The sequence below is a fragment of the Pseudonaja textilis genome, chromosome 13, assembly GCF_049901715.1.
Source record: "Pseudonaja textilis isolate UNSWEBS1 chromosome 13, rPseTex1.2, whole genome shotgun sequence".
Taxonomy (NCBI): Eukaryota; Metazoa; Chordata; class Lepidosauria; order Squamata; family Elapidae; genus Pseudonaja; species Pseudonaja textilis.
Window position 1 is genome coordinate 21,131,177 of NC_142002.1, and position 25,636 is coordinate 21,156,812.

The 25,636-nt window shown below is 45.2% G+C and overlaps 1 protein-coding gene across 1 annotated transcript; it reads left to right on the forward strand.

Annotated features, from left to right (window-relative positions):
• The first annotated feature begins 652 nt into the window (after positions 1-652).
• On the forward strand, positions 653-24,698 carry ADAM10 (ADAM metallopeptidase domain 10). Its single transcript, XM_026709812.2, is given in 17 exon segments — positions 653-1,025; positions 5,492-5,642; positions 6,732-6,850; positions 8,218-8,376; positions 12,326-12,429; positions 13,232-13,381; positions 14,381-14,473; positions 15,027-15,210; positions 16,938-17,101; positions 17,528-17,711; positions 18,483-18,633; positions 19,142-19,325; positions 19,801-19,909; positions 20,528-20,748; positions 21,923-22,049; positions 22,545-22,576; positions 22,578-24,698. Coding segments are annotated over 17 exon segments (2,250 nt in total). The 5' UTR covers positions 653-970; the 3' UTR covers positions 22,641-24,698.
• Positions 24,699-25,636: the final 938 nt, after the last annotated feature.

Here is a 25,636-nt window from a genome sequence, read left to right on the forward strand (position 1 = left end):
CGTCCGAATCGGAGGGGACTCATCCGGGGAACCTTCCAAAGGGGCCGGAGGTTTCGGCCGTCCGAACGCCGGGGAGCGATAAGTGCAAGGAGAGCCGAGGCCGCATCCGGCTTAGCCCGCAGCGTCCCCCGTGGGCGAGCAACCGGGAACCTTGGGAGGCTCCGGGACGGGCACCGAGGCCGACCCTGTGGAAGAGGACCAGGCGGCGGGCCAGACTCGCCCCCGCCTGGACTTCCAGCGCCCCGAGTCGATGCCTCGGTTTGCCCTGCGGAAGAGGCGGCAGCCGCCCAGCATCCTGACCAACTCGGGGGCAAAGCGGGCCGGGAGGGCGGAAAACCGCCAAGCGTGGGCAAGAGGCAAGCTCCGCCCCGACGAGCCCCAGCCGGGCCAGCCCCGGCAGAGCAGGCAGGAGGCGGCCGCCTGCCCCCGTAAGGCCGGCCCCGCGGCTCCCGCCCCCGGGCACTTGCGCAGGCGGGTGGCGCAACCCGCCCGCCCGCCCGCCCCTCCGATCAGGTGACGCCGGAGAGGCGCGTGAAGGGAAAGGAAAGCGCGCCTTCGGCAAAGCAGAAGGGGCGGGCTCCGGCGAAGCTCCTCCCCTCTCTCGGACGCCGCCTGTGACTGGCTGCGCCGCTCAGGCGGGGGGGCGCGCGCCGGGGGAGGGAGGGCAGCTGCTGGCCGCGGGGGCGCGCGCGGCCTGCGCTGACTGGCCGGCCCGGTGGCCGAGCGGCGTGTGAGGCGCGCGCGCGCGCGCCCGTCCGCCTAAGGGAGGGAGCTTGTTCTGTGGTACTTTTGGTGGGAACCGGAACGAGGCCGCAGGCGGGCGGCGGCGGCGGCGGCGGCGGCGGGAGGAAGAGGAAGCGGTGCCGCGCGGTCTCTACGCCCTTCCTTCCCCGGCCGGGCGGATGCTTCGCGGATAGGCGGCGGCGAGAGGCGGCCACCTGGCTGTGGCTGGCGGCCGGGCCGGGCGAAGATGGTGCTGCTGAGGGTCCTCGTCCTGCTCTGCTCCTGGGCGGCCGGAGCCGGAGGTAAGCCCGGCCGCGGCCTCTCCCCGTCCCCAGCGGCCCCAGGCCAGGCGCGAGGGCCACCGTGAGCGCCGCCGAAGCTCGTTGCCGGGCCTGGAAAGTTTCTCCGGCCTCGGCCAGGGGCCCGGGCCGCGCCGCCTCGAAGCGGCCTTGACTTTGGTGGACTTCGCCCAGCCGGCGCTTCCGGGAGCAGGGCGGCTGTCTCGGAGGCCCCGGTAGGACCTGGGGCCGGGCGTTGCTGGGAGTGCGGGCGGGGGGATCCTTCAGGTGGACCGTCGTGCGACCGATCTGCGGCGGGAGGCGGGGGGGCGCGCAGGCCGTCCGCGGTTCTCCTGCCGAGGGGCTGCCGGAAGGGTGATGGTGCCCGCTCTCCGGTGATGTAATGGGGCTGCGCAGGGAGGGACGGAGACCAGGAAGTGGGGCCGGCGGGCGAGGGGAAGGGCAGCGAAGCCGGGGCTTGGCTTGTGCCCCAAAGCCGGAGGGGCTCCCTTCCCTTCCCTTCCCTAGCTGCTTAGGGTGGGATGCGGGGCCCTCGGCCATTTGGGAAGTGCCCGGCTTCCGTTGAAAAGTTCCGGGGCCCCTTTATAATCGTCCAGCCATAAGGAGTCTGTGGCGAGCTGCGAAGGAAGGGCGGGATTGAGCAGGACCCGAGGCTGGCCCGGTGAAGAGCGGGACCCTTCTCCCCGGCTGCCTGCCCCACCCGCCGAAGAGGGAATTGTGAATGTGGCAAGGAAGCTCGAGGAACAGAAAACGGGTGTCCTGCCTGATGTGGTAGCAAAAACGAAAGCCCACTAAGGTCTCTGGTCAATTTAGAGCTGTTTGTCTAAAATAATCAGATAAACAAAATCTGTCTGTGTGCTCTGAAATACATTGCAAAGCCATAAAATGAGGTGTTAGCGTTTCACTGACATGAAACCTAGCAGTGCTAATATATTTACCTGCTTGCATTTACCTTTCTGTCCTCAAATTGCGCTCAAAATGACTACTACAAACAAAATGCAATATTAATGAATTAGTTGATGTGGTATATTTCCAAATGGAAAGTATCAGTAATATTGTCAAACTAAACATTTCAAAATACTAAACTAAAAACATGACCCGATGACCTTCCTGAAAGAGTGGAACAAGTGAGCGCTGCAGCTTGGGAGTGAAGTAGAGAAGAAACTGCTTACAGGGCTGTTAATCGGGGGACACTATATGGATAAACTACCAAGACCCAATTCTATCTGAAACCAGAGAGGTTGACATACTGTGCGTAATCTGTTCCTCTTCGTCATCACTACGTGGAAGGCCAAGAACAGGGATGGGCTGAGGAGTTTCCTCCAAACAGTTATCTTGAATTCTGAATCATAATATATCTGCATCAGAAAACATTAGATTTAATCCTAGGCCAATACCTCTTATCTTGTCTGGATTTAAATTCAGCTTGTTCACCTTCCTTCTTGTATTTGATTGGTAACACTATTCTGGAAATGTCATTCTTTCCCTTGTAAAAGGTTAGGGTTCAGTGCTTGTAACTGAGAATTTGCAGTCTTCACTTCTCTGCAAATAAACTTCCCATATCTCAGCACATTTCGAGAAGGGCCAAATTATTCTTCAAAATGCCTAAGGATTGTTGATAAAGTTAATACCACAGTACTTTCACTTTCATCTTCAAATCCATGGTTGCAATTATGAGTTTTGGCATCAGTCTTCTATATATTTTTAAATTGGATTGAATACTGGATTCATATAGTATTTAAAAACAGCCAGCCAACCAATCAGAACTGAGTCAGAGCTCAGGGAAAAAGACAAACTCCATGCATTTCTATAAATAGAAAGTTTTCTTACTTATATTAAGGACCAATTGAGTAATTGGAAGACTTATGATTGTTTAGATACTACTTTATGTTAAGCGAGAGGAGAAACTTGGTGCCAGTGACCTGAAGGCATCTTTGATATTTTCCCTCCCTTTCCTTTGGTGCAAGAAAGAGCAAAGGCTTTTGTTTCTGCTTTTCAACCAAACGTTATTCTGTACCATATTACATCTAAACTCTGCCAAATGCTGTGTAGGCAGAAATAAACAGTTAATTAAAGGTCTGGTGTGGTGGCTAAGAATGGTAGACTAGGACATTTATGGTTCACATATTCCTTCTGCCAGGGAGCTTGTTAGAGTTTATTTCAGATCATCTTTGAAAACATGACCTGTGTGTTGATTGTGTTGGAATGTGTTTGTTCCTAAAATATTGTTAATTCTTTTCTCCACAAAGAATGGAAATATGTTTGCCTTGTGACTGAAAAATAAGTAGGTTTTAAAGATAATTGTTCTTCAGAATATTTGGTCAGTTTTCAACCAGGAAATCAATGAAATAATTATATATTTCAACAGCGTGCCTATTCTTTCAACAACAGGCATTTCCAAGAATAAACTGCACATGAGGACTTCCCTTCTTCTTAACTTTAACCAGAGAAGTGACAGAGTGGAAATCTTGGTTTTTTTTTTCACTTTTGCTCTTGGTTAGCTGAGGTGGAAGCGCCATTTTGAGCTCTTGGAAATTTCTCATCCTGTAGGATTCTTTTATTTTTTTATTTTGCTAGATGAAATTTAGTAAGCTAAAACTAAGTAGTGATGTATTATTTTGTTCACTGTTGCTCCTAGATTTAAATACACTTTCCTTTAGGAACCCGTTTCACAATTATATGAAATTATAATTGAGATATTAATTAACAAATATTCTGCTCCAACCCAAAATGCAGGAAAGATTGTCAGAGTTGAATCCTGAGTTTTTCCACACATTGTGGAATCTTATAAACATATCAGCCCTTTTGGAAAGTCAGAGCCTGAAGGTTGATCTTAAGAGCTTCGACATAAGTCAGATTCCATTCAGTTAAATCATCTTTACAAAAGTCATTGTTTCCTATTCTTGGGCAAAAACACTGTAATAATTGAAGTTAATAAAGAAATATGTTGAATTTTTTAAAAAACAAAACGTTGAATGTTTAGACTGAAAAATAAATACAAGCATCAGAATAATATATTTTCTGGTAACAATTTCCTAAGTGTATGGCTGGTAAAAAAAAATTAACCTCTTTCATCTGAATCATAGATTCAGTCCTGATTGACTGGTGCATTGCATGCATCCTGGCAGATTTGATAACTACATTTTCAACTGATATAAACTGATATCTTAAATCCTGCATTTGCTTTTATAATTACAAAAGTGACCTTGGGGGAAAAAGGAAAATATGGCCCTATTTGGTAAGTTGTGGGGTTTGCTTTTCACTTAAATTAATTCCCAAAATAAGATTTGTCATAGTGCACTGAGATTTGCGAAGTACAGTACATTTCTATAAGTCTTGCATTGAGAACAGGAAATGAAAGCAGGTCTGCCAATTATTGTATCCAGTGACCAAGGAAGCACAAATTTTTTGGGGGGGAACTGCTGCTTCCCTGTAAGAAAGCAAAGCTTTACATCTTGCTGCTATGGCGGCTGATTGTTTGAATGCTTAATTAAAAATGGATGAAACAATAGTTCTGTAAATGCTTAAATTTTAGATTAAATGGAGAAATGTAGTACAGTTTTATAATCCAATTCTTAAATCACTCTGTAAAAGGTAAAATTGTATGCGTACATGTAATTGAAATTGGCTGCTACTTGATCAAGTAACAATATATGCCATTTTTAGTTTTTGTTTGAAAAGTAATTACAAAAATATCCAAAGTCTACTTGCAGTCTTAAATCTATAAGTAAAAAACCCCAATCTAAAAATAAAAAGTCAATATCATTAATAAAAATGACTGTTCTCAAATAAGTGGCACATAGATTCCAACCTTCAGTGTAGAAACAAAACATTTACTAGATGAACATATTTGCATTCCGCAAACTGCTTGTTTAACTAAAGAAACGTCGAAGCGTCTGGCAGCTTTGTCAGCCTGGAGATACAGAAGGATTCTTTCTATCTCTGTTGGTCAAAGGGGCTGATGAAAGCCTGGCAGTGTTGCACGCAACTGTCATTTGTGTAAAGAAGAGCCTGATGAGAGCGGTTCACAATCTCCCTGCAAGTACATTTGTCCTTTTGGACAATAAAAAACATGTCCTTCAATTTGGGAACAAGAAAAACACCTTGGCCTCAGGTGGACAGTGGCACTTGTGTTTGGAAAACCTTTGTTACTTCTACCTGGAGGGAAGCTTTAGAATGGGAGAAGTGCAGTGTAATTTGAATATGCTTTTATATTGTATGTTGTCCACTCATTTCATAATTTCTATTTTTGTTATGCTCTCATGTTTCTTTTTTCTGCTACAGCTTTAATTGTATTAGCTCCATTTCCTTGTTCTGCCATCACTCACGTTTATGAATAGATCTCTTTTATGCTTTTCAAATAATGTAATTGCTTTTCCTTTTTCTATAAATGAATCATTCATTTTTGTTAGCAAAAATTTGAATGTAGGCTGTGCTTCTGATTAATTTATCCACTCCTTTGTTTGCAGGTCAGTATGGAAACCCTCTCAATAAATACATAAGACATTATGAAGGACTGTCATATGATGTGGATTCATTACACCAAAAACACCAGCGTGCCAAAAGAGCAGTATCTCATGAAGACCAATTTTTGCGCTTAGATTTTCATGCTCATGGAAGGTAAATACCATGTTAGTTAATTTCCTCCTTCACCATTAACTGCAGTTGAGTATAACTGAATAGTAATCATAATACCGACATTCTGTCAAAATATAAAGTTAGCATTTTTTTCTACTGAAGTCTGAAATGGAGCAACATTCCAATCTGAATCTTTCTGTTAGCTCCAAGGTAAGTAATTTGGTAATATATGTGGAACTGGGGAGCCATTATTTTGGGATGCTCTGTCAGTATTCAAGGTACAGATACGAAATAATTGTGTATTGGCATATTTTCAGAGAAAAGAAAGTGCATTGTTCCCATCTGTGAAGTTTTCCAGACTTTTAAAATGGCTGCACCATATTCAAATATGAGATGTTCTTGAGTTTTTATATCTGTATAAGGAAGCCAAGAGCAAATATATGCAGTAAATCTGCCAGGCTTCCCCTTTCTCCTTACTGAACCTAGATAAGAGCTTAGGTCAAATATTTATAAAATCTGCAAAACTAAGAAGAGCAATCTGTTTTTAAAATGTACATCAAAACATATCAGCAGAGGCATATAAATTTGGTGCACATAGTGGCAGCTGGCTGGCTTGCTTAATGTTATCTGTGTGGAGTAGCCTGTGGCAACCCCTCTGCAAGTGCCAGATGAGCCAGCATCACTATTGCTGTTGTCTTGAAGCCACTATTTTTCTGTAGCATTTTATGTCTTGCAATGTTTCTAGCTAGAATTGAACTAGGATGTAGCTTAAAATGATAGTATTTGCAATTTACAAAACCTAGCCTCCAAGTTCAGATAACGTGTTTTCCTGTAAATAGTTGAAACATGATTATCCTTAAGGTAACCAAATCTCCTTGGTTGCATTTATGATGTGAGAGTTTGCGTGGGGCTTCAGGTTATATTGATCCCCTACATATATTAAGGTAAATGAAGGTGTGGGGTAAAAGCATAGCTCTTTTACTATGCTTAGATATAAATAAGTGCGTATCAAGCAAAAATGCTAAATGCAAAAATGGAAAATACTTAACAAGATTGAGGACGTTCATTTTTATCTATCACCCATGGTAAGAGGTGTTTTGTAAATGCAATCTGTCTTTCTTCCCTTTGCAGACATTTTAATCTGAGACTGAAGAGAGATATGTCTCTCTTTAGTGAGGACTTTAAGATAGAGATGTCAGATAAAGTAATTGATTATGATACCTCCCATATTTACACTGGGCACATTTATGGTAAGTACAGAAACTGTGGTTTCTCTTTTGAACTGGCAATAACTCCTTGTTTAGTCATTCATGCAGTGCAGAGCAACAGGCCATTTTCATAGTAATCGAAACAATTTTAGAAAGTTCATTTTTGTCTTTAAAAAGTTGTCAGAAAGTACAGTTAAATTTCATATTCTTTTTCCTTTTCATTTTATCGTAATTCTCTTTTCTTTCTGAAGAAAAATTCTGATTTGAATCTTTCCCATGTAACAGCACAATAGCTCAAAAGGTCCTACGTTGATGAGATGCTGCATTCCTTTCACACTAAAAGCTTTGCACCCTACTCCAGGTGAACATGTGGCCTACAGGCATAGTGTGGTTCCTTCTCCTGATAGACAATTGCTTAGGGTCCATTCTGTGGCCTCAGAATATCTGTACCCCACACTATTTGGGAATATAGCGCTGAACTATTAATTCTCAAATACTCCCAAGAAAAATTATCTTCAAAATCTGCTGATTTTCTAGTCATAAAGCAAACAAACAGACTTGCACTCTTTGTGGAAAGCTACATTTGATTTACGTTTTTAACATACTTGGTGAAAATGAAAACAAAAATGTGCTTGTAACTTTTGCAGGGGAAATCCTTTACATGGACAGCAAACTGAGTAAACTAGTATTTAAAGATGTGGGAAGTAAGATAATAGGGCCTAGACTGAAAAGTAATAAAGCATAGGGATGAATAAGCAGATATCTTTATAAGAACAAACTTCGGGAATAATAAAATCACACTTAAACATATACAAGTAGTCCTAAACTTATGGCCTTTGAAACAACAGTTCCAAGTTAAGGTGGTCTTGGAAAAAGTGACCTATGACCCTTCAAAGTTACCCCCCCCCTTGCACGACTGCTGTGGTCACATGGTCACAGCTTGGGTGCTTGGCAACCGGCTCACGTTTACAGTGGTTTCAGTATTTGCAGTCACGTGACCAAGGTTTGCAACATTCCCAACCTGTGTCCAGCACCCAAGTGACTTGGGGACGCGAGGTTGGCTTAACCCCGTGATTTGCCTAAAGACAGCAACAATTTGCTTAATGGCCACGGTAAGAATGGTCATAAAATCAGGTCCGATCATGTGATGCCTCACTTAACCACTCCATTGCCTGGCAACTGAAATTCCAGTCCAAAGAACCGGCAGAACAAATGTGAGGTATTTATTGGTACTGGTGATAGCGGCTATAACTTGATGCAGGCATGTTCATGAATGCTGCATGAATTTCCTGATCACTTGCTGAGAAGTCCTAGTCCGATTCAGGAAACTTACCTATTCTTGCTGGGAATTGATGCTGATGAATACCAGCTGCCAAAGTATTCTAAAGCCTTCATCCTTTTTTAAACAGGTGAACAGGGAAGCTTTAGCCATGGATCTGTTGTTGATGGAAGATTTGAGGGATTTGTTAAGACTCACACTGGAACCTTTTATATTGAGCCAGCGGAAAGATATATTAAAGACAAAGCCCTGCCTTTTCATTCTGTCATGTACCATGAAGATGATATCAGTAAGTTTTTATGCTGTGTTGAAAATATGCTATACAGAATATGCTGTGGGTGAGGGAGGCACTAAATCTTAAAGCCGGATGCTCTAAGCATTCATTCTTCCACTGCTATAGAGGGACACCTATCTTGAGCAGGGTAAGTCATGTTGCTTAGAAAATGTTATAACCCACATAAGACCGACTAGTGAGAAATCTTCTTTCAAGCGTTCACACAAGTTCCGGAGCTTCATTTCATATTGTTTAAAGCAGTGGGCACCAACTGGTGGGCCGTGAGAAAATTTTGGTGGGCTGCAGAGAAATGTCACCCCCAAAGCAATTAATCCAGGCTGCGTGGGAACACAGATCTGTGCCATCCACATGACCCGCAGGAACCCTCCCCGCCCCCTCACTCCTTACCTGGCAAACTTTCCTACCAAGTTGCTATTTTTCCTTTTTTTCCCCGGCCATCAGCTGTTCTGCTGTGCTGGGAGATTTTGATTAGCTAGAAAACAGGAAATCGTTGGATTTCTTGTTTTCTAGCTAATCTTTAGATATTTGGCTCTGCTTTTAAGCGGAGCCGAACCTTCCTGAGGACTGAAGTTTCTATAATTCAGTGCAGACTCAGCTAGACGATGGCAGAAAGGTAGATCTCTGCGTGAATCTGTGATTCCGTGAGCAACTCAATCTGCCTGCCTGCTTTGCCTGATTTTGGGAAAAGTTGCTCTTCTTTTATAAAAAATTCAATATTTACATAAATATTTACCATATTTACATACAAGCCATGCCCAGCCAGTCACATGACTAAGCCATACCCACAAATTATGCCCACAGAACCAGTTGTTAAGAAATTTGAATCGCACTGCTGCCTCTGTATGTTTGTGTGAGTGTGTGAAAGAAAGAGAGAGAGAGAGAGAGAGAGAGAGGTTAGATGGGATGTCTCTCTCCGACCAATGTCAACAAGCCACTGTCAGTCAAAATTCATATTAGTGGTACCTGGGATTTAAAATTATGAGTTTGGTCGTCCCTGAGGTCCAAAAGGTTGACAACCCCTGGTTTAAAGTATCCCCTGAAGTACTTGGCTAATATAAGTAACAAGTGCCTAAGTCCACAAAGCTTTTGGTGTCCTATTAGAGATCACCCTTCAAGTGTATTGTTAGTGTTATTACATGCAGACTATCCGGTGTAAATATGTTACTTCCCTTCCCCCCCAAAAAAATTTTTTTTTAAAAAGGGCCACTTTTTTCCCATGGGGAGGCATGCTGGAATATTGAGGACAAACTCATCACGTTGTCAGCTCTCCACTTCAGTTAGTTATTTCCAAGGAAATCTGTAATATCAGGACTATATTGTAGGAAAATCCTGATCTGCAGATCCGGTTTGTCTGTGTAGAGAAGGCTTCGTCTTCTGCTTTCTAATGTGACTCCAATTTCTGTCTGCTACCTCTGGGATCCTCCAGATTAGTATTCAACCTACAGAATTTCTTACCAATTACATTTCCTGATTCCCTCAGATAAATGGATTGTTTTTGTTTCTGTCACAGAAACAAGAATGCTCAGCAGATTTGAAAATGAAAAGATTCATGAGCCAAGCCAAGTATTGAGCCATCGAACTTTCCTTAGAAAGCAGAGGCCATGGACTGTGGTAGAGATTCTGTTGGTGTGTTATGACTGTTTTGAAAGGAAAAGAGCAGAAGGATTGTTTTAAGCCAGCATAGTTTAGGGGATTTAAGCAATTTAGTGATGGTCACTCAGGACACACAAAATTGGAAAATACCGGCTAGATCTTTACATCAAGAGTCTTGCTGGTTTTTCACAAAGAGTCCTTTTCATTCGGTAGGTAGTTTACAATTCCAAACCTTTTGTAATATTTCTGCTCATAGAATAAGACTTTGTTAAAAAGGATTTTGAGAATGATGTACACGAAACATACAAGGTTCAGGCAAATGCCTCTAATCAAGAATCCGTGTTGTTAATTAGTGAGCCCTTCCATAGCCCGTATTTTACTTTTTGCAAGAATATTCTGTTAGCGCTTTGGGGGCCCAACAATGGGGCATATGTTCCGCGTGACAATGGAGTCTTATTCAGAGCTGAAACAAAAGCCAGTGCTGAAAATGAGGATTATATTGTACTGTTTCCTACAAAGTCCTTTGTTCATGTGGCTCTCTCTTAATTTAATGACCAGATAAAGGCAACCCTTTTATTCTGATTTCAGGGATAGGCCAATTATTTAAAATTCTCATTCAATCTGTTCTTATACATTCGTGGGATATTATTTATTGGGGAAAATGATTTTGCCAGGCGTTACAGTTCTTCCCACAGTGATCTGAAACGAACCATCTTGCCTGGGCATTACTTGGGCCCTGCCAGAGGGTGTCAATCACTGCAGAAAAAATTGGACGTTGAGAGCAGCAGCCATGTGACAGCTCTGGTTGAGGAGCAGTCCTGGACAGGGCAAGCGGCCTGTTCTTGCTACTGAGGCTGGATTGTGATAGAAAATAGTAGTGCTTCCTGGCCACTTTGTTCTTCTCAAGGTAACCTGTCTCTTTGAATGTATTTGCTTGGCTCAGAATGATGAAGCTGCAATAAACCTAAAGACAATAGGGAAAGAGTTATAATGTAGAAGCTGATCCAGATCAGCAGATAAAGATCCATAGTTGAAGAGAAAAAAATCTAAAACAGCACAAAAAAGAAAGGCAAAGAATTTGCTCGTGTTACTCTGCAGATCGCTCTGAGTGGCACAGGGCCAGGTGATCTGCGGGGCTACCTCTCCCAGCGGGTGTCTGTCCACTCCCCCAGACCAGGGGTGACCCCGCTCCAGGTGCCTTCCCTTAAATGTTCTTGTGGGATCTGGAAGGCAGCAAACTTTCTCAGCAGCAGCCCCTTCCCTCCTCGCCCCCGGAGATCCTTGGAGACCTTTTCTCACCAGCACTGAGCTGCAGTGAGGCTGGAGCGCAGTAGCTGATGTTGATGTGAAGTATTGTTGGGGTGGGGGGGAAACCAGAGATTTTTGTGATGGTGCTATATTTTGTTTTTTTTTTTTTAAATTCTTTGTAACCCGCTCAGGTTTGTGTTGCATAACGTGGGTGGCTCTGTAAGTCTTTTAAATAAATGCAATATGTGCAAGGTATTGCTATAAAGGAAAGGTGTTAATTCTCGGAAGTGGATAGTTTTATGTCAAAGGGCCTCCTTTGGATAACAGCTAGGAATAACCCACTGATTCAAGATTGTACCCAAGTTGACTCTTATTATGATGCCTTTGGTTTCACAGGGAAGTTTCATTCAACCGCTGCTTTATTAAACTATACAGATTAGAATTGGCTTGTTCTTGTCCCAAAACTGTTTTTAGCCAGCAAGGAGTCAACCATTAATCATCGTCAGGACAAATCTGATCCTTGCTTGGATCCTGACTTCTCTTTTAGAAGGTTCACTGGCAGAATGACTGACAACAATATTGCAGTACGAATATCCATAAAAACAATACTAAAACGCATGACCAATATAAACTGCAGGCAAAGCAATAGCATCAGAAAGTCTTAGATAAATATGTTCTAAACTCTTCTAAATGGTAAAAAATGGGGAATTGCTTTGTGCTCAATGGCAGGTTGTTCCACAATATGCAACTCATATGTACCATCGAGCCAAAAATGAGGTGTCGCAGTCAAGGGGACCCGCAGCTACTTGGGTTTTGAGCCAAATTTATCTTTAATAGGAAAACAAAGCATAGGGGACCCCTCCTACTAGCTATGTGATGTTGTTTAATGCTCCACTCTGCAAGAAGACAGAAAGGATTATTCAACAGATTGAATTAAGCCTCATTAAAAAAAAATTTTTTTTTTTACTGATACTGGATATTTATTAACCTCTTTGCCCCTTTCTACTGTTTTAATCCTACTGATATGAATACATTTTAAAATTAGTAATTTGAGTGTCTTAATTTTAAAAAGCACATGTGCCAGAAAGTCTTTCTGTTTTAGAATACCCACATAAGTATGGACCACAAGGCGGCTGTGCAGATCATTCCGTTTTTGAAAAAATGAGGAAATACCAAATGAGTGGGATAGAAGAGCCAAGACAGCAGGTATCAAGCATGGAATAAATGATTTGACAAAATAACCTCTTATCTTTCCTGTGTATCTGTTGTTGATCTGACCAGGGAAGCTGTATTCTGCTATTGGCAGGATGTGACATAAAACGAGCTACTGATTCATTTAATTTTGAATTGATATGTCATTACTACGTGTTTCTTACAGTTTTTTCAGTTTCAATTTGCCATATGTTATGAGAAGGCTTTGGGCTTTTTCCAAATACCTGCTAGGCAAATCTGCCTGAACTTTGCACGTAATAATGTAAGAGAATTTCGCATTTCCCCCCAACAGTCTTTATCTGTAGCTACAACTCGTACGTTGAGTTGATTTATTATATTTAAAATTTCTATTAAAATTAATGGCAGGTTAAAGAACATCTTAAGTACCTGATAGCATTAGGCCTAAAATCTTGACTAAGAATCTCCTCAGGCTGCAGAAATGTAGTCTTCCAGAGATCAACTTGATTCTTGCCTTCAAGTGGCTCCTGAGCTATTTTGTTTCCTTTTAGTCCTTGGCTAAACTTTGTGTGAGGCAAGTTCATAGGGGACAAATGTTCTTGGGGGGCCAAGTTACTGTACTGGCACATAGAGTTACAGGAATGTGGCTGGCTACAAGCGGCTGAAGCTGCGCAGGTTAAAGATGAAGGGAGCTATGATGGGATGGAGAAAAGCTGACCTGAAATTGGCGTGTTCTGACACATCACCCCAGAAAACAAGGACATGCAAGTTGGACTCCTAAGTGTTTGAAATAGAAGGCTACATAAATACCTTGCACCTAAATGTTCCTTATGTTTAGCAGCCACCTGAAGAACAGGTCAGAGAGGACCCTGGGCTCTTGAGGAAAAAGCGAGCTGCACAAGCTGAAAAGAACACTTGTCAACTCTATATTCAAACCGACCATCTTTTCTTCAGGTATTACGGAACCCGAGAAGCTGTGATTGCACAGGTAAGCTCTCAGAGGTTCCCGTAGAAGACCAATTTCCTTGTCAAAATAAAGGGCAAGAGAGTGGAAGAGCTTTCATAGGCCATGATACAACTTTGAGTGACCGATAGTGAGATTGTTCCAGTGCGTTTAAAAGTGTACTATTACAGGCCTTTTCTTCCAGCAAATCATATGTACAAGTGTGGTAATTGCAGAATGTGGGTTACTTCATGGATGTGCACTGCGGCATCTTTAGAAGAAAGATAACTTTAAAAATTGAATATCCAGTGAATTTTATAAGATTGAAACTATTATCATCGCTCAGATGTAGAGGACACGCTTTGCCTATGAGCCGCTCTGGGATATGTCTGTGGCTCCGGCAAGAGGACTGAGAAAGATTCCCGTCTGAATCTCTGAAGAGTTTCTATCAGCCACTTTCCGGATGTGTATCTCGCAGAGAGCTGTAATTGGACACAATACTGTATAGGGGCCTAGAAGAACCTGGGGATGCCCTGCGGGGTATGCGCCCTTCTGCCCCAGAGCCTAGAAGGAGACATCTAGAAGGGAGAGTTTAGTTTCACTCGGTTTCTTCCAGGCCAACCAAGAATCCTTAGTGAAGTCCGTCTCTCTCAGACTGACTCACCTCATGGGATGGTGGTTGTGGAGAAAAGAGGAGGGAGGAAGGAGTGAGTACTATGTGTGTTAGCTTCCTTGGGTTACTCATAGAATAATAAAGGCAGGGTAAAAATCGAATAAAAACAACTTTGGTTGGAAAATCAACCCCCAAGTCTGTTTACTTTGTTTTGACAGTTAACTGTGATCCCTTTAAAATCCTGGTAGGAAAAGAAGCTAGGAGGCCGCTAGAGTGAAGCTGAAGCGTAGATAGGGCAGCCTGAGCCAAAGGCTGTGTGGAGGCTTCTCTCTGCTTGAGAGCTGACAGAGACCCAGACCGGTTAGAGTTAGAAAAAGGCGACCTTGCAGGGGGCAGTGGGAAGTGGCTCTTTAACTCTCTCTTTCTTTTAGATTTCCAGCCACGTTAAAGCAATTGACACCATTTACCAATCTACAGATTTCTCAGGAATCAGAAATATCAGTTTTATGGTGAAACGAATTAGAGTAAGTATACAGAAATGTTACAGCGGAAGTCTTTATGCACCTGCTGATTTAGTCGTGCTGTCCTCTTTTTATTGGCAAAACAGTCCTTGCTGGTAGAGGGTTGGGTTCCTTCTTCCACTGACGAGCCTTAAAAGCTAGTAACTCTATTTACACATTGCTCTGCTTTTTCTAGTGCTTTTATGTTGCATCTTTTACTTGCAAATGTTGGGAAAATCACAGTGGCTTCTTGACTTGACAGTTTGCACAGGCAAAGCTGAAGGATGTCTCTGCTGCCCTGTTAGTTCCATATCCTGATTTCTAGACAGTGGATCAGCTCAGGTGCTCATCTTTCCCTGTTTCATGACAATAACTTCAGGCCGTCACTTGTGCATAATAAAATTAAAACTGTACATCAAAAACACTGCAGAATGCTTACCTCATCTCTGTGCTTTGGGGTGGGTAATGTTCACACTGTTCTTCTCTGAGTCATTACTTGTGAAAACAAGTAGGTGTAGATTTTTTTTACTTTATCCAAAAGTGATGTCTAACAGTATACAATATATTTTTCTTTCAGATCAACACAACCCAAGATGAAAAAGACCCTTCTAATCCCTTCAGATTTCCAAACATTGGTGTGGAAAAATTTCTAGAACTTAATTCTGAGCAGAATCACGATGATTATTGTTTGGCCTATGTCTTTACTGATCGTGATTTTGATGATGGTGTCCTTGGCTTGGCCTGGGTTGGAGCACCTTCAGGTAAATAATTGTTAAATGTATTCTTGGACGGAAAGGAAGTATAGAGCATTATTAGATATTACATTTAATGAGCTAAAAGAAACATTGGATGCCTGAGGGGCTGCTGCGGGTGAGTATTCTCTGTTTTGAAGTATATGCCCATTATGGATAAATTTGCTTGAAAGAGTTTGAGTCTCCTGGTGCTAACCATAATCTCTGACTGCATGATTATTTTACTTCCAGAAAGTTGAAAAATCTTAACTCATATCTTTAAAAATATATTTTAAGACTGTTCCAATTCTTTCGGCATCAGGTGCATTATTTACAGCTATAGCATTGTGAGTTGTTTAGTTTACAAACTCCTGAGCACACTTTGTTGTTATAAAATACTTAGCCCAAGAATAGCTTACCTCAGCAAGCAGAGTGACTCATTCTTAGGGGCATATTTACAGACAAGTTTCAGTTGAAACCACAAAGACTAAAATATCTTGCCACAGATATTAAAAATGAAGAATTTGTGGCTGCATTATTACACAACAAGCCCAAACTGCCTAGATACACTTAAGATTAGAATACTCAGAATTATGGATCTCATCATCTTCTGCCTCACTATCTACTTTCATTTTGATGGAGAAATATACTAAAAAATCCCCTTGATCCCAGAACAGCAGTCACCAACCAGTGGTGGTCCATCCATTGGTGGTCTGCAGAGAAATGTCACCCCCAGAGCACCCCCCAAAGCAACTAATCCAGGCTGCCCAGAAACACAAGGCTGCGCTGCCCACATGGCCTGCCCTCCACCCACCCACTCCTTACCCGGCAAACTTGCCTGCTAAGTTGCTATTTTTCCTTTTTCCGACCATCAGCTGTTCTGCTGTACCAGGAGATTTAGATTTGCTAGAAAGCAGGAAATCATTGGATTTCTTGCTTTCTAGCTAATCTTTAGATCTTCAGCTAAGCAGAGCCGAACCTTCCTGAGGACTGAAGCAATGCAGACTCAGCTAGCCAATGGCAGAAACACAGATCTCTGAATGAATCTGTGATTCTGTAAGCAACTCAATCTGCCTGCCTGCTCTGCCTAATTTTGGGTAAAAGTTGCTGTTTTTTTATAAAAAAAATTCAACATTTACTATACATGGTGTGTTGTGAGTTAATTTTGTGAGTTTGCTTGCAAACAAATTTTATGTGACAGACTGAGCTAGCTGATGGCAGATAGATAGATCACTGAATGATTCTGTGAGCAGCTCAATCTGCCTGCCTGCTTTGCCTGATTTTGGGTAAAAGTTGCTCTTTTTTAAAAAACAATATTTATATAAATATTTATAATATTTACATACAAGCCGTGCCCAGCCAGTCACATGACCACCAAGCCACACCCACAGATTAGGCCATGCCTACAGAACTGGTTGTTAAGAGTGACCTAGACCAACCTCAATCCAAGCGCGGGGTGCTTCCCGGAAGCTTGGCCTTCAGACAAATCAGCCATCAACCAGCCCTTGAGAACTGTTTTGACTGAAAGCCAATGGTTTTGCCTTCAGAGTCCCAGAACAGCTCAAAGAGCTCTCCTGATTTCTGACTGGCTCACAGAGTCAAAATTCAGAATAAACTGATACATTTGAAGAGTATTTTAATAATAAAATGGTCTCTTTAGAATGAAAGTGCTGCTTTAACTGCTGCTTAAGGAGAAAGTTTTTTTCATAATTTTCTAATTAGCTTTGTTAAAGATTACCGTTTGATTTTAATTACAGGGAGCTCTGGTGGAATCTGTGAGAAAAGCAAGCTTTATTCTGATGGGAAAAAGAAATCCTTAAATACTGGCATAATCACTGTGCAAAACTATGGTTCCCATGTCCCTCCTAAGGTCTCCCACATCACCTTTGCGCATGAAGTGGGGCATAACTTTGGTTCGCCTGTAAGTATATGTGTTCCAGCTCTCCCTGGCCGGTCCCAACTTTCACAGCAGATTCAGGGACCCTTAAAAGTTGTGACCAAACCATCCTGCAGTCCAGTACAAGTCTGACCTCAGTTATACGAAGTATACGTGTAAAGATTGGAAGCCAGACTCTTAAATGGTTGCTAATGGATAAATCGGGATAATAAAAGGAATAATTTTGGTACGCCGAATGAAAGAGTTCTTTATCAGTGACTGGGTCACGTAAAGAGGTTTAGAGTGAATCACGGGGATGATGCTGGCTTCTTTCTCACCCACTTGCCATTCTACCTTCTTCCTGGGAGGCTTTAAGCAGCTCCTCCCTGGAGGAGGAGCAATGGCTTCTTTCAGGAGCGGAAAACCGCAGAGCTCCCAGTGAAGAAAGCTGACAATGTTTGTCTCTTGCAGCATGATTCTGGAACGGAATGCACGCCGGGAGAGTCCAAAAACCTGGGGCAAAAAGAAAACGGCAATTACATAATGTATGCACGGGCAACCTCTGGTGACAAACTGAACAACAACAAATTCTCTATCTGTAGTGTTCGGAATATCAGCCAAGTCCTTGAAAAAAAGAGGAATAATTGTTTCGTTGGTATGTATTTTTTTCTACACAATGGCCTTTATTTTTCATGAGATGAAAATGGGGGAACATCACTGGGGCCAGCTTGACCTTCTGTAGCTTTCCATTTTCTAAAGGGGAGTCTTGCGCCTGGTCCTCCCCTCTCGGTCTCCTCTTGATGGCCTCCAACCCACCCTTGGGATGTGCCGGCTTGGATTTGCCCTTTGTCAATGGCCACAAGGATCGCTCTGGCCGTCACACATGCTCACAGCCAGAGTCTCCCCATTCAGAGGTTGCCCTCTGATGTGTACACACCCCCTGGCAGCCTAAAGTGAAGCAGGTTCCTCTCTCCCGGCCCTTCCCCAAAATGCCACCCCTGCAGGCTTAGTGCTGGGAGCACAGAAAATGTTCTGAGTACAGTTGGCTCATGTACTGAGAACCACTTCCCCGTTTCAGCCCCTTCCCCGACTCCAGCAAAAAGTGCCCAGAACGCTCCCCTTTGTGAATGAGTTCCTAGGCAAGCTCAGAGGTTTTGGGTTACACACAGGACGAAACATGGCTGTAGCCCCTGGACTGCGGCCAGGGCCACCTCCACCCTTTCCTCCTGTCCCGGGAGGAATCTTGGAGACAGGAATGTGCCAGAGGCTGGCATGATGGATCTCTGGCTGGGCTGAGAAAGAGCCGGGTGGCGGCTGTGGTGCAGAGGGGATGCAGGTCCCGAAAAGGAGGCACGGTCCCGTGTCCGGCTTCGGTCCGAAGGAAGCCCTCCCCAGTTCACCTTCAAGGGACCTTCCTGTTTTTCAGAGTCTGGCCAGCCCATCTGTGGAAACGGGCTGGTAGAGCAAGGCGAGCAGTGCGACTGTGGCTACAGTGACCAGTGCAAAGACGAGTGCTGCTACGATGCCAACCAGCCGGAGGACAAGAAGTGCAAGCTGCGACCCGGCAAGAGCTGCAGGTTCAGAGGCTTTTCTGCTCTTGAGGAGGCCTCCCGCTCTTGGCCGCGGCGGCCCAGAAGGAGCCAGGGCAGCCGTGGCTTCCAAGAAGCCGGGTTAAAGTTTAGTGGCAGGCGAAGTCAGAGGAAGAGCTCCAGGGCTGGGAAACGCATTTCCCTTCTACCAGCAAATCTGGCTTTGGATAACTTGGCCTACTTACATGACGTCTTCGTTACCTTTTGTTGCTGGTTGATTGAAATTACTTTATTGATTGCTGTCAGAATTGGAAAGGTGCCTTATTTAAAGAAGGACTGTGCCAGGCATCGTATCAAAGGCTTAGACCGATTTGGAGAGAGAAGCCCTGGCGTATACAAGCAGGCTACTCGAGCGCTTGGATGGTGGGCAAAGGAAGCTGAGCTTTTCGGAGGAAAACCAGGCAGTGGCCTCTTGGGTGGTGGGAGTGGGGCTCTCGTAGGACAAATACAGACCTCCTTTGAAATGGGTAACTAATTTTGTTCCCTCCCTTTTCAGTCCCAGTGAAGGCCCCTGTTGTACACAGAATTGTGAATTCAAGAAAGAACGGGAAAAGTGCCGGAATGATTCTGAGTGTGCCGAAGAAGGGAGGTGCAATGGTAACTCCTCTTTCTGCCCCACATCTGCACCAAAGAAAAACCTGACCGAGTGCAACCGACACACCCAAGTTTGCATCAATGGTGTAAGTCCTCCTAGAAGTGTTGTTACAAAGCAGACGGCGCTTCTTTCTGTTGACCTGTGGCAGTTTTCTTTCTTGGGACAGCCAGTAAAAGCAGCCCGTTCCTTTTCCTCTGGAGTTCAATAAGCAGAATGTTTGGACTGACTGTTTTTGAAACCGATCCCCCATTTGTCTGTGGTCAGACTAAGAGAAGAGGCTCCTTAGCCTAAACGCTCTTTGGAGAGGAAGGAGGCCTCCAATCACCCCCAACTTTGTCCTAACGTCAGCGATGCTGGGCCGGAATCGTGTTCTGGGGAGGTGAAGTGGGGAAGCAAACTCTTTCCCTTTTCCAAGCTCTGCTTTAGGCAGCCAGACGTGTTTCTTATTTGTAGAAACATGGTGACGTTCAAAGTTGGCCACCACAATTCATTTTACTATTTCGTATGGGTTAATTCCAAGCTTGATGAGATAAAACTACTCTAGTATGTTTCCTCCCCAGCAATGTGCCGGTTCCATCTGTGAGAAATACGACTTGGAAGAATGCACCTGTGCCAGCTCCGACGCAAAGGACGACAAGGAACTCTGCCACGTCTGCTGCATGAAGAGAAGTACGTTTCGTTAGGCTGAGCCCCTGAAAGTTGGATTGCCGCATTCCACGCAGGGATGTGGTAGAGCAAGTACTTTGTTACTTAGGCCTTCGTGGGTCAATGGGGGACGCTCCTCCTCCTCCATAAGAGTCCTCCTGCCCTTCCTTTCCGGGTCTGGCTGGAGCGGAGCAGGTGCCTCTGGAGTTGGAATCGTTTGCAGTCTCAGACCTGTAAAGGACAGAGGCCTCAGCCTTTCAGATATAACCCTTTCATCATTTGGTGTCATTCCGGTGCCATCCTTCTTTTTTTTTAATCCCCCCCCAAAGTTCATTTCTTGCTCAGCTTTAAAAAAGAGGTGTCTTGTCTCAGAAGTGGGGGGCCCCACTTGGTCCCAGCATGGCTGGGGAGAGGAGAGCCTGGGCCCGTGAAGCATCCTAAGGCTTGGGAGGCTCTTGTGTCCTGCCGGGAATTAGGGATAAAGGCTACCATCTTTCTGCAGTCTAATTTCTTTCCCATGGCAATGTCCTGGCTTGTCCGTTCCATGCCCATAATAATTCTTCTGCTTGGAATAGCAAAATCCTGATATTCCTCTTCCAAAAACTCTCATGTTGAGGAGCCAATTGTTTCTGTTTTATCCAGTGCATCCGGAAACCTGTGCCAGTACAGGATCTGAGGCATGGAAGGCTCACTTCAGTTTCAAAACCATTACCCTCCAGCCAGGGTCCCCCTGCAATGACTTCAAAGGCTACTGTGATGTATTCATGCGCTGCCGCCTGGTGGATGCAGACGGCCCCCTGGCCAGGCTGAAGAAGGCCATTTTCAACCCAGAACTCTATGAAAACATTGCTGAGTGGATTGTGGTGAGTTGGAAGGAACTCTCTGAACAAACCTTGCCACTTTCTTTGCAAAAATAAGAATTGGTTTACTGCTTGGAGACAGGGTGCCCTGCAAGGACCGTTGCAGGCATCCCAAGCACAATTTCCCCTCTCAGGGTTAAGGGAAGTTCAGCAGAGAGTAGATCTAGTAGGTCACAGAAATTAAAGATTTGAGACAAGGGAACCTAGCAAAAAGGAGTTTACACCTGCACCGTGCTGTGTCTCTGGCAGCTTGCCATTTTTGCTTTTTGACATTCACTCCAGAACTCCCATTCTTTGCATTCCCTGGCTAGTTTTTCTTTTGCCTGGGAAGCAACAATAGCATTCTTCCGGTTCTCGGGACAAAGGGAATCTTTGCATACATTGAGCAAATCACGCAGGCCCCCCATAAGCACTCCCCAGCCCATGTTAGCATTTCTCCACTTACATCAGCCATACCTGCAGCCATACCTGCACTCTCAACATTGTCAGAGCACCTGTCACTTTCTCTTGACTACCTTTGTCTTGGAGGGTCCCTTTGTCGCAAGCAGCTGCTTCAATCTCTCGCCTCAAATAGCATCTCTGAAATACTCTTCCCAAAAATTCCTCGGTTTATCCCAAAGCTTTTCCTCCCTTGTGTTTTCAGTTCCGTTTGTTCTTCTGGAGGCCTCCACCTCTTCCATCTGCGTCTGCAGCAATATTTTGTTTTCATCAAAGTTGCTCTGCCTTTCCTCCCTCCAACTCCCCCCCACGGCTGCATTCCCCGTGACTCCCCTGTTCTCAGGAGAGTCCGGCCAAGTGCAGCAAGTCAGGCACTCTTGGCCGGCAACATCCCATCTTGACGGGATGGGCCTGCCAGGTCCCTCTTGAAGCAAGAGGCTCGGTTGCAAGATTTCAGCTTGTTATCTTTCAACTGTCTGTGTAACTAAGCCACCCAGAGTTGCCTGCCCACGATAAGATGGGCAGCCAATAAATTTTACAAATCAATCAATCAATCAATCAATCCAAGCCCCTTCTACAGTGGCTGGGCGTGGACAGGATGCCCCCCGAGGGAAAGAAGCTGTTAAAGGAGACCCCTCAGGGCTGAAGGGCGACATTTCCTCTTTGTGCCTGGGGCCTTCGTAGCGCCCGGGAAAAAATGGGGGGAAAAAACCCTTTTTGTTCTGTCTCACAACTCCAGGCGCACTGGTGGGCCGTCCTGCTCATGGGCATTGCGCTCATCATGTTGATGGCGGGATTCATTAAGATCTGCAGCGTTCACACCCCAAGCAGCAACCCAAAGCTGCCGCCACCCAAACCCCTTCCAGGTGAGGCTTTGGCCAGCTCTGCAGGAACTCCCGCTGGGGGCATGGGGTGAAAGCGTGCCCTGCACAGCCTGGGCTGGGAGAGGAAGAAGAAGAAGAGCCCCCGGGAGGAGCCAGAGGGCCTCCGGTGTGATCTGCATCAGGAACGCGGGTGGTTCATCCCAGGGCTGGAGGAGGGACCCCGTGGAAACAGCGGGGGGCAGGGGGTAGCTGAGCCACCAGGCAAGCGGGTATTTGGGAGGAGGGCACCAAGTAGAAAGGGCGGGGGTGTGTCCTACAGGTCGGCCGCAGGGGGTTGGAAATGTGTCTTGTGCTACCCCCCCCCGCCTCTTTGTGACAGTTGCTTCTGTTTACGGGTCTGTGGTCTTCCCAGAGCTTTGGCTTACGGCTGCTGCGCCGCAGCCAGCAAATCGGGGGGGCAGCCGTGCAGGGGGCAGCTTGCCGGGCAAAGCAGGTTCTGAACGTGCCTCTCCCCCCCCTTTTTTTTTTTTCCTGCAGGCACTTTGAAGCGGAGGAGACCCCCCCCCAGCGACTCAGGCCCCTCCACGCCAGAGGCCCCGAGAGAGCTACCAGATGGGCCACATGCGACGCTAAGGGCTGCTTTTTTGCCTTGGTTCTTCCTAGTGCCTACAGCGGGAAAACTTCACTCCAAAGAAAACCTGTATTAAGTCATTGTCCCTGGCCAATGGAGGAGGCTCTCGGGCCCCGAGACCCCCTTTCCCTGCCCCCAAGCGAAGTGGCCGGCCGTGAAGCCGATCTTCAGCAGTCCTAAGCCAGGCGTTTCTTCCTCCGCAGCTCTTCATGGATGCCTTTCCTCCCCCGGTCGGCAAAGGCGGCCCTGGCAGAACCGCTGCTTCTTCGTCGGCTGCCCGGGCTAGAAAGCGAGGCGTTACTTTGCCAATGTACATAAGTGGTTATATGCAGACATTGTATTTCTAATGTACACCTGTACTTCTGTGTGCAATTGTAAAACAATATAATTGCAATATGGATGTTTCTTTATATGATAAACCTTTTATTCTCTTAATGAAGAAATTACTGTTTAATTGACATACTCAGGATAACAGGAGGTTGACGGTGTATAAAGGTCCAGGATTCTGTAATGCTTTACACAGGAATTGTGAATGACGTCAAGTCCGAGCAATTTTTATGCATCTCTGTTTCGGTCAGAATTACCACTGAGGCTCTCCTGTCCGGGTGCTGCGTTCAGGTCCTCTCCCTGCCTGGCTCTGCTGAAAGGAGGCCAGGCTGCTACGGGAAGAGCTTGCCTGGGGTTTGGCTCACCTGCCCGGGATCGCACTGAACGGTTCGGTCGAGCGCCTGACCTCTCGAGAGGCCGCAGAAGTATTCAAAAAGAAAAAAAACACCGCTGCCTATTCTGTTAAAGGAGTGTTGACTCCTCCCCCCTCCCCCACAAGGATTTGGTAGTCAGATCACCTTGATAAGCGGTAATAAGGATCCCAATTTTGAAAATTTGGGAGAAAGTAAAGCTGTGTTTTCTTGTTTTAACAAGTATTGGAATAATCTTTCAGCATGAAACTGTTTTAAAAGATAACCACTAAAACAGAAACCACTACTGTGAGAATTGCTGTGGTTGTGTAACTGTTGTAGGCTGGGGAACGTGGAAGGCACTAAAGAGGATCTCAAACAGCACAATGGCCCAAAGTTTTTACTGCAAGTGTATATAATTGGCATTTTTTTTTAAGAAAGAAAAAGCAATGTCATAATGTGCTTAACTGCTATGCAGGAAATGGATGAGGGCATTATTCAAGCTTGACTTCACTGCTTCTGTTGTTCCAAAAGCGCCAAGCTGATGGGGAACCGATGGCTGCAAAATATTTCTGGCTTTGCTTAGGAACCCAGGTGTATTTTGGGGGTGGGATGCTAGCCAAGCTATGGATTTTGTTTTGGTTTTTCAAGAGTATGAGATTTAGACGTTTCGGTCTCATCGCGTGACTCGTAAGCCAGCAAGGCAGAAGACTTTAAAAGAATCTAATGGGAATCCCTTCCTTGTAAAACTTGTACAGTATGTGGTGACTTTTTTCAGAATACAGGTTTTTTGTACATGGTTTAGAGACAAATTTTGTACATGAATTCCCCAGACTAATAGATTATAAATAATTCTGAAGGATCTTAACTAGCTAGAAGTCTCTGTAGTTGCTTTTAAATCATTTTAAACTACATTTTGGGATTTTTTTCTTCTTCAGACTGCAAAGACCGGAAGGTTAGGTTTGCATTTCTGAAATGGTGGCTTTTATTCTACAAGAGGTCTTAGTAACTTCTCGAGTATGGTAGATCTTGGACCATGTAAATTCTTTGCTTGTGATATTATCCTGTGGCAGAGGTGTTTGGCAGAGAGCCAGGCGGCTGCCCCCCTGTTTTTACTGGGGGCCGAAGTTTCATGTTTTCTGCAAAGAAAAAAATGCACTGAAATCTCCACTGCAAGTCAAGATGTGGTAAAATAAAACTATCAAGGCAATTCGCGATCTAATACTACTGTCAGTTTAATGTCCACTGTGTTTTATACAGTATCTTTTTGTTCACTTTGGAAATTTTTACTAAAAAGTTGCAAAAAAAATAAAAGTATTGTGCAAACAGATGTAAGGGTTTTTGAAACTTGAAATGCATTAATAAATAGACCTGACGAAATCACTCCAGAAGTTGCCTGTTTTCTCTGAGTAGCCTGAAGGCCAGCGAAGCGAGACCGTCTGCAGGCTGTGGCAAAAGGCTGCGGCGGTGGGCACCGCAGGGGCCTTGCCACTCGGCCTCCGATTCAGCTGCCTTGCGCTGGCAACGTGAGCCGGGCCTTCCACCAGCTGTTACGCCCAGCTCGGAAAGGCCATTTCCCAGAAGGGGCCAAGGGACTTCCACCCACCCACCCCCCAAGACTCCGGAGGGGAGGTCAGGGAAAGGCAACCCTCCAGATACTGGGAGGCCATAGGAAGGGAGAGACCTTGGCTTCCCGGGCCCACCAGCCACAGCCCCGGAGGGCTGATGGAGCCCTTGGGGGCATCCCGTTTCCTACTCTCTGCTAGGGATTCCTGGGGCAACTGAAGGAAGGATGGCTCTGGTGGTGGTGGTGGTGCCGTTTGTCTGGGGGGAGGGCAGCTACAACCACCCAGATGAGGCCCCAGCCGTGTCGTCGATCAGGCGGTCCCACCTGCATCTGAGAGAGAGGGCTTTGGCCTTGCGGGTCCCCCTCCCGCCGCCTTCTGGGCCTCCAAGGCAGCTCGGCCAAGCAGGTCCTATTGCTGGATTCTATTGAAAATGGAGACTTTAGAACGTGAAGCCTTTCGCCTCAATCTTTCTGAAAATGTTAATTTGCACCGCTACTACGTTCTTTGCACTCTAGCAACTAGGTTGCTGTTATTCTAGGGGTCTGGACAGCGGTCAGCAAGAGATGCCAAATATTTAATATATGCTTGTGCCGTATGGCAGAGAAGTGGTACGTGCGTCTATGGAAGGCAGCTACAGCACTCCTTCCCACCAGCTTGTGGCGCAACCCTTATCAGCAAGGTCAGCCTAAACCTTACTTTGCAAATGTTGTGTTTGCGCATCAGAATTCAAATGTTCACGTTTTTGGAGCCTGG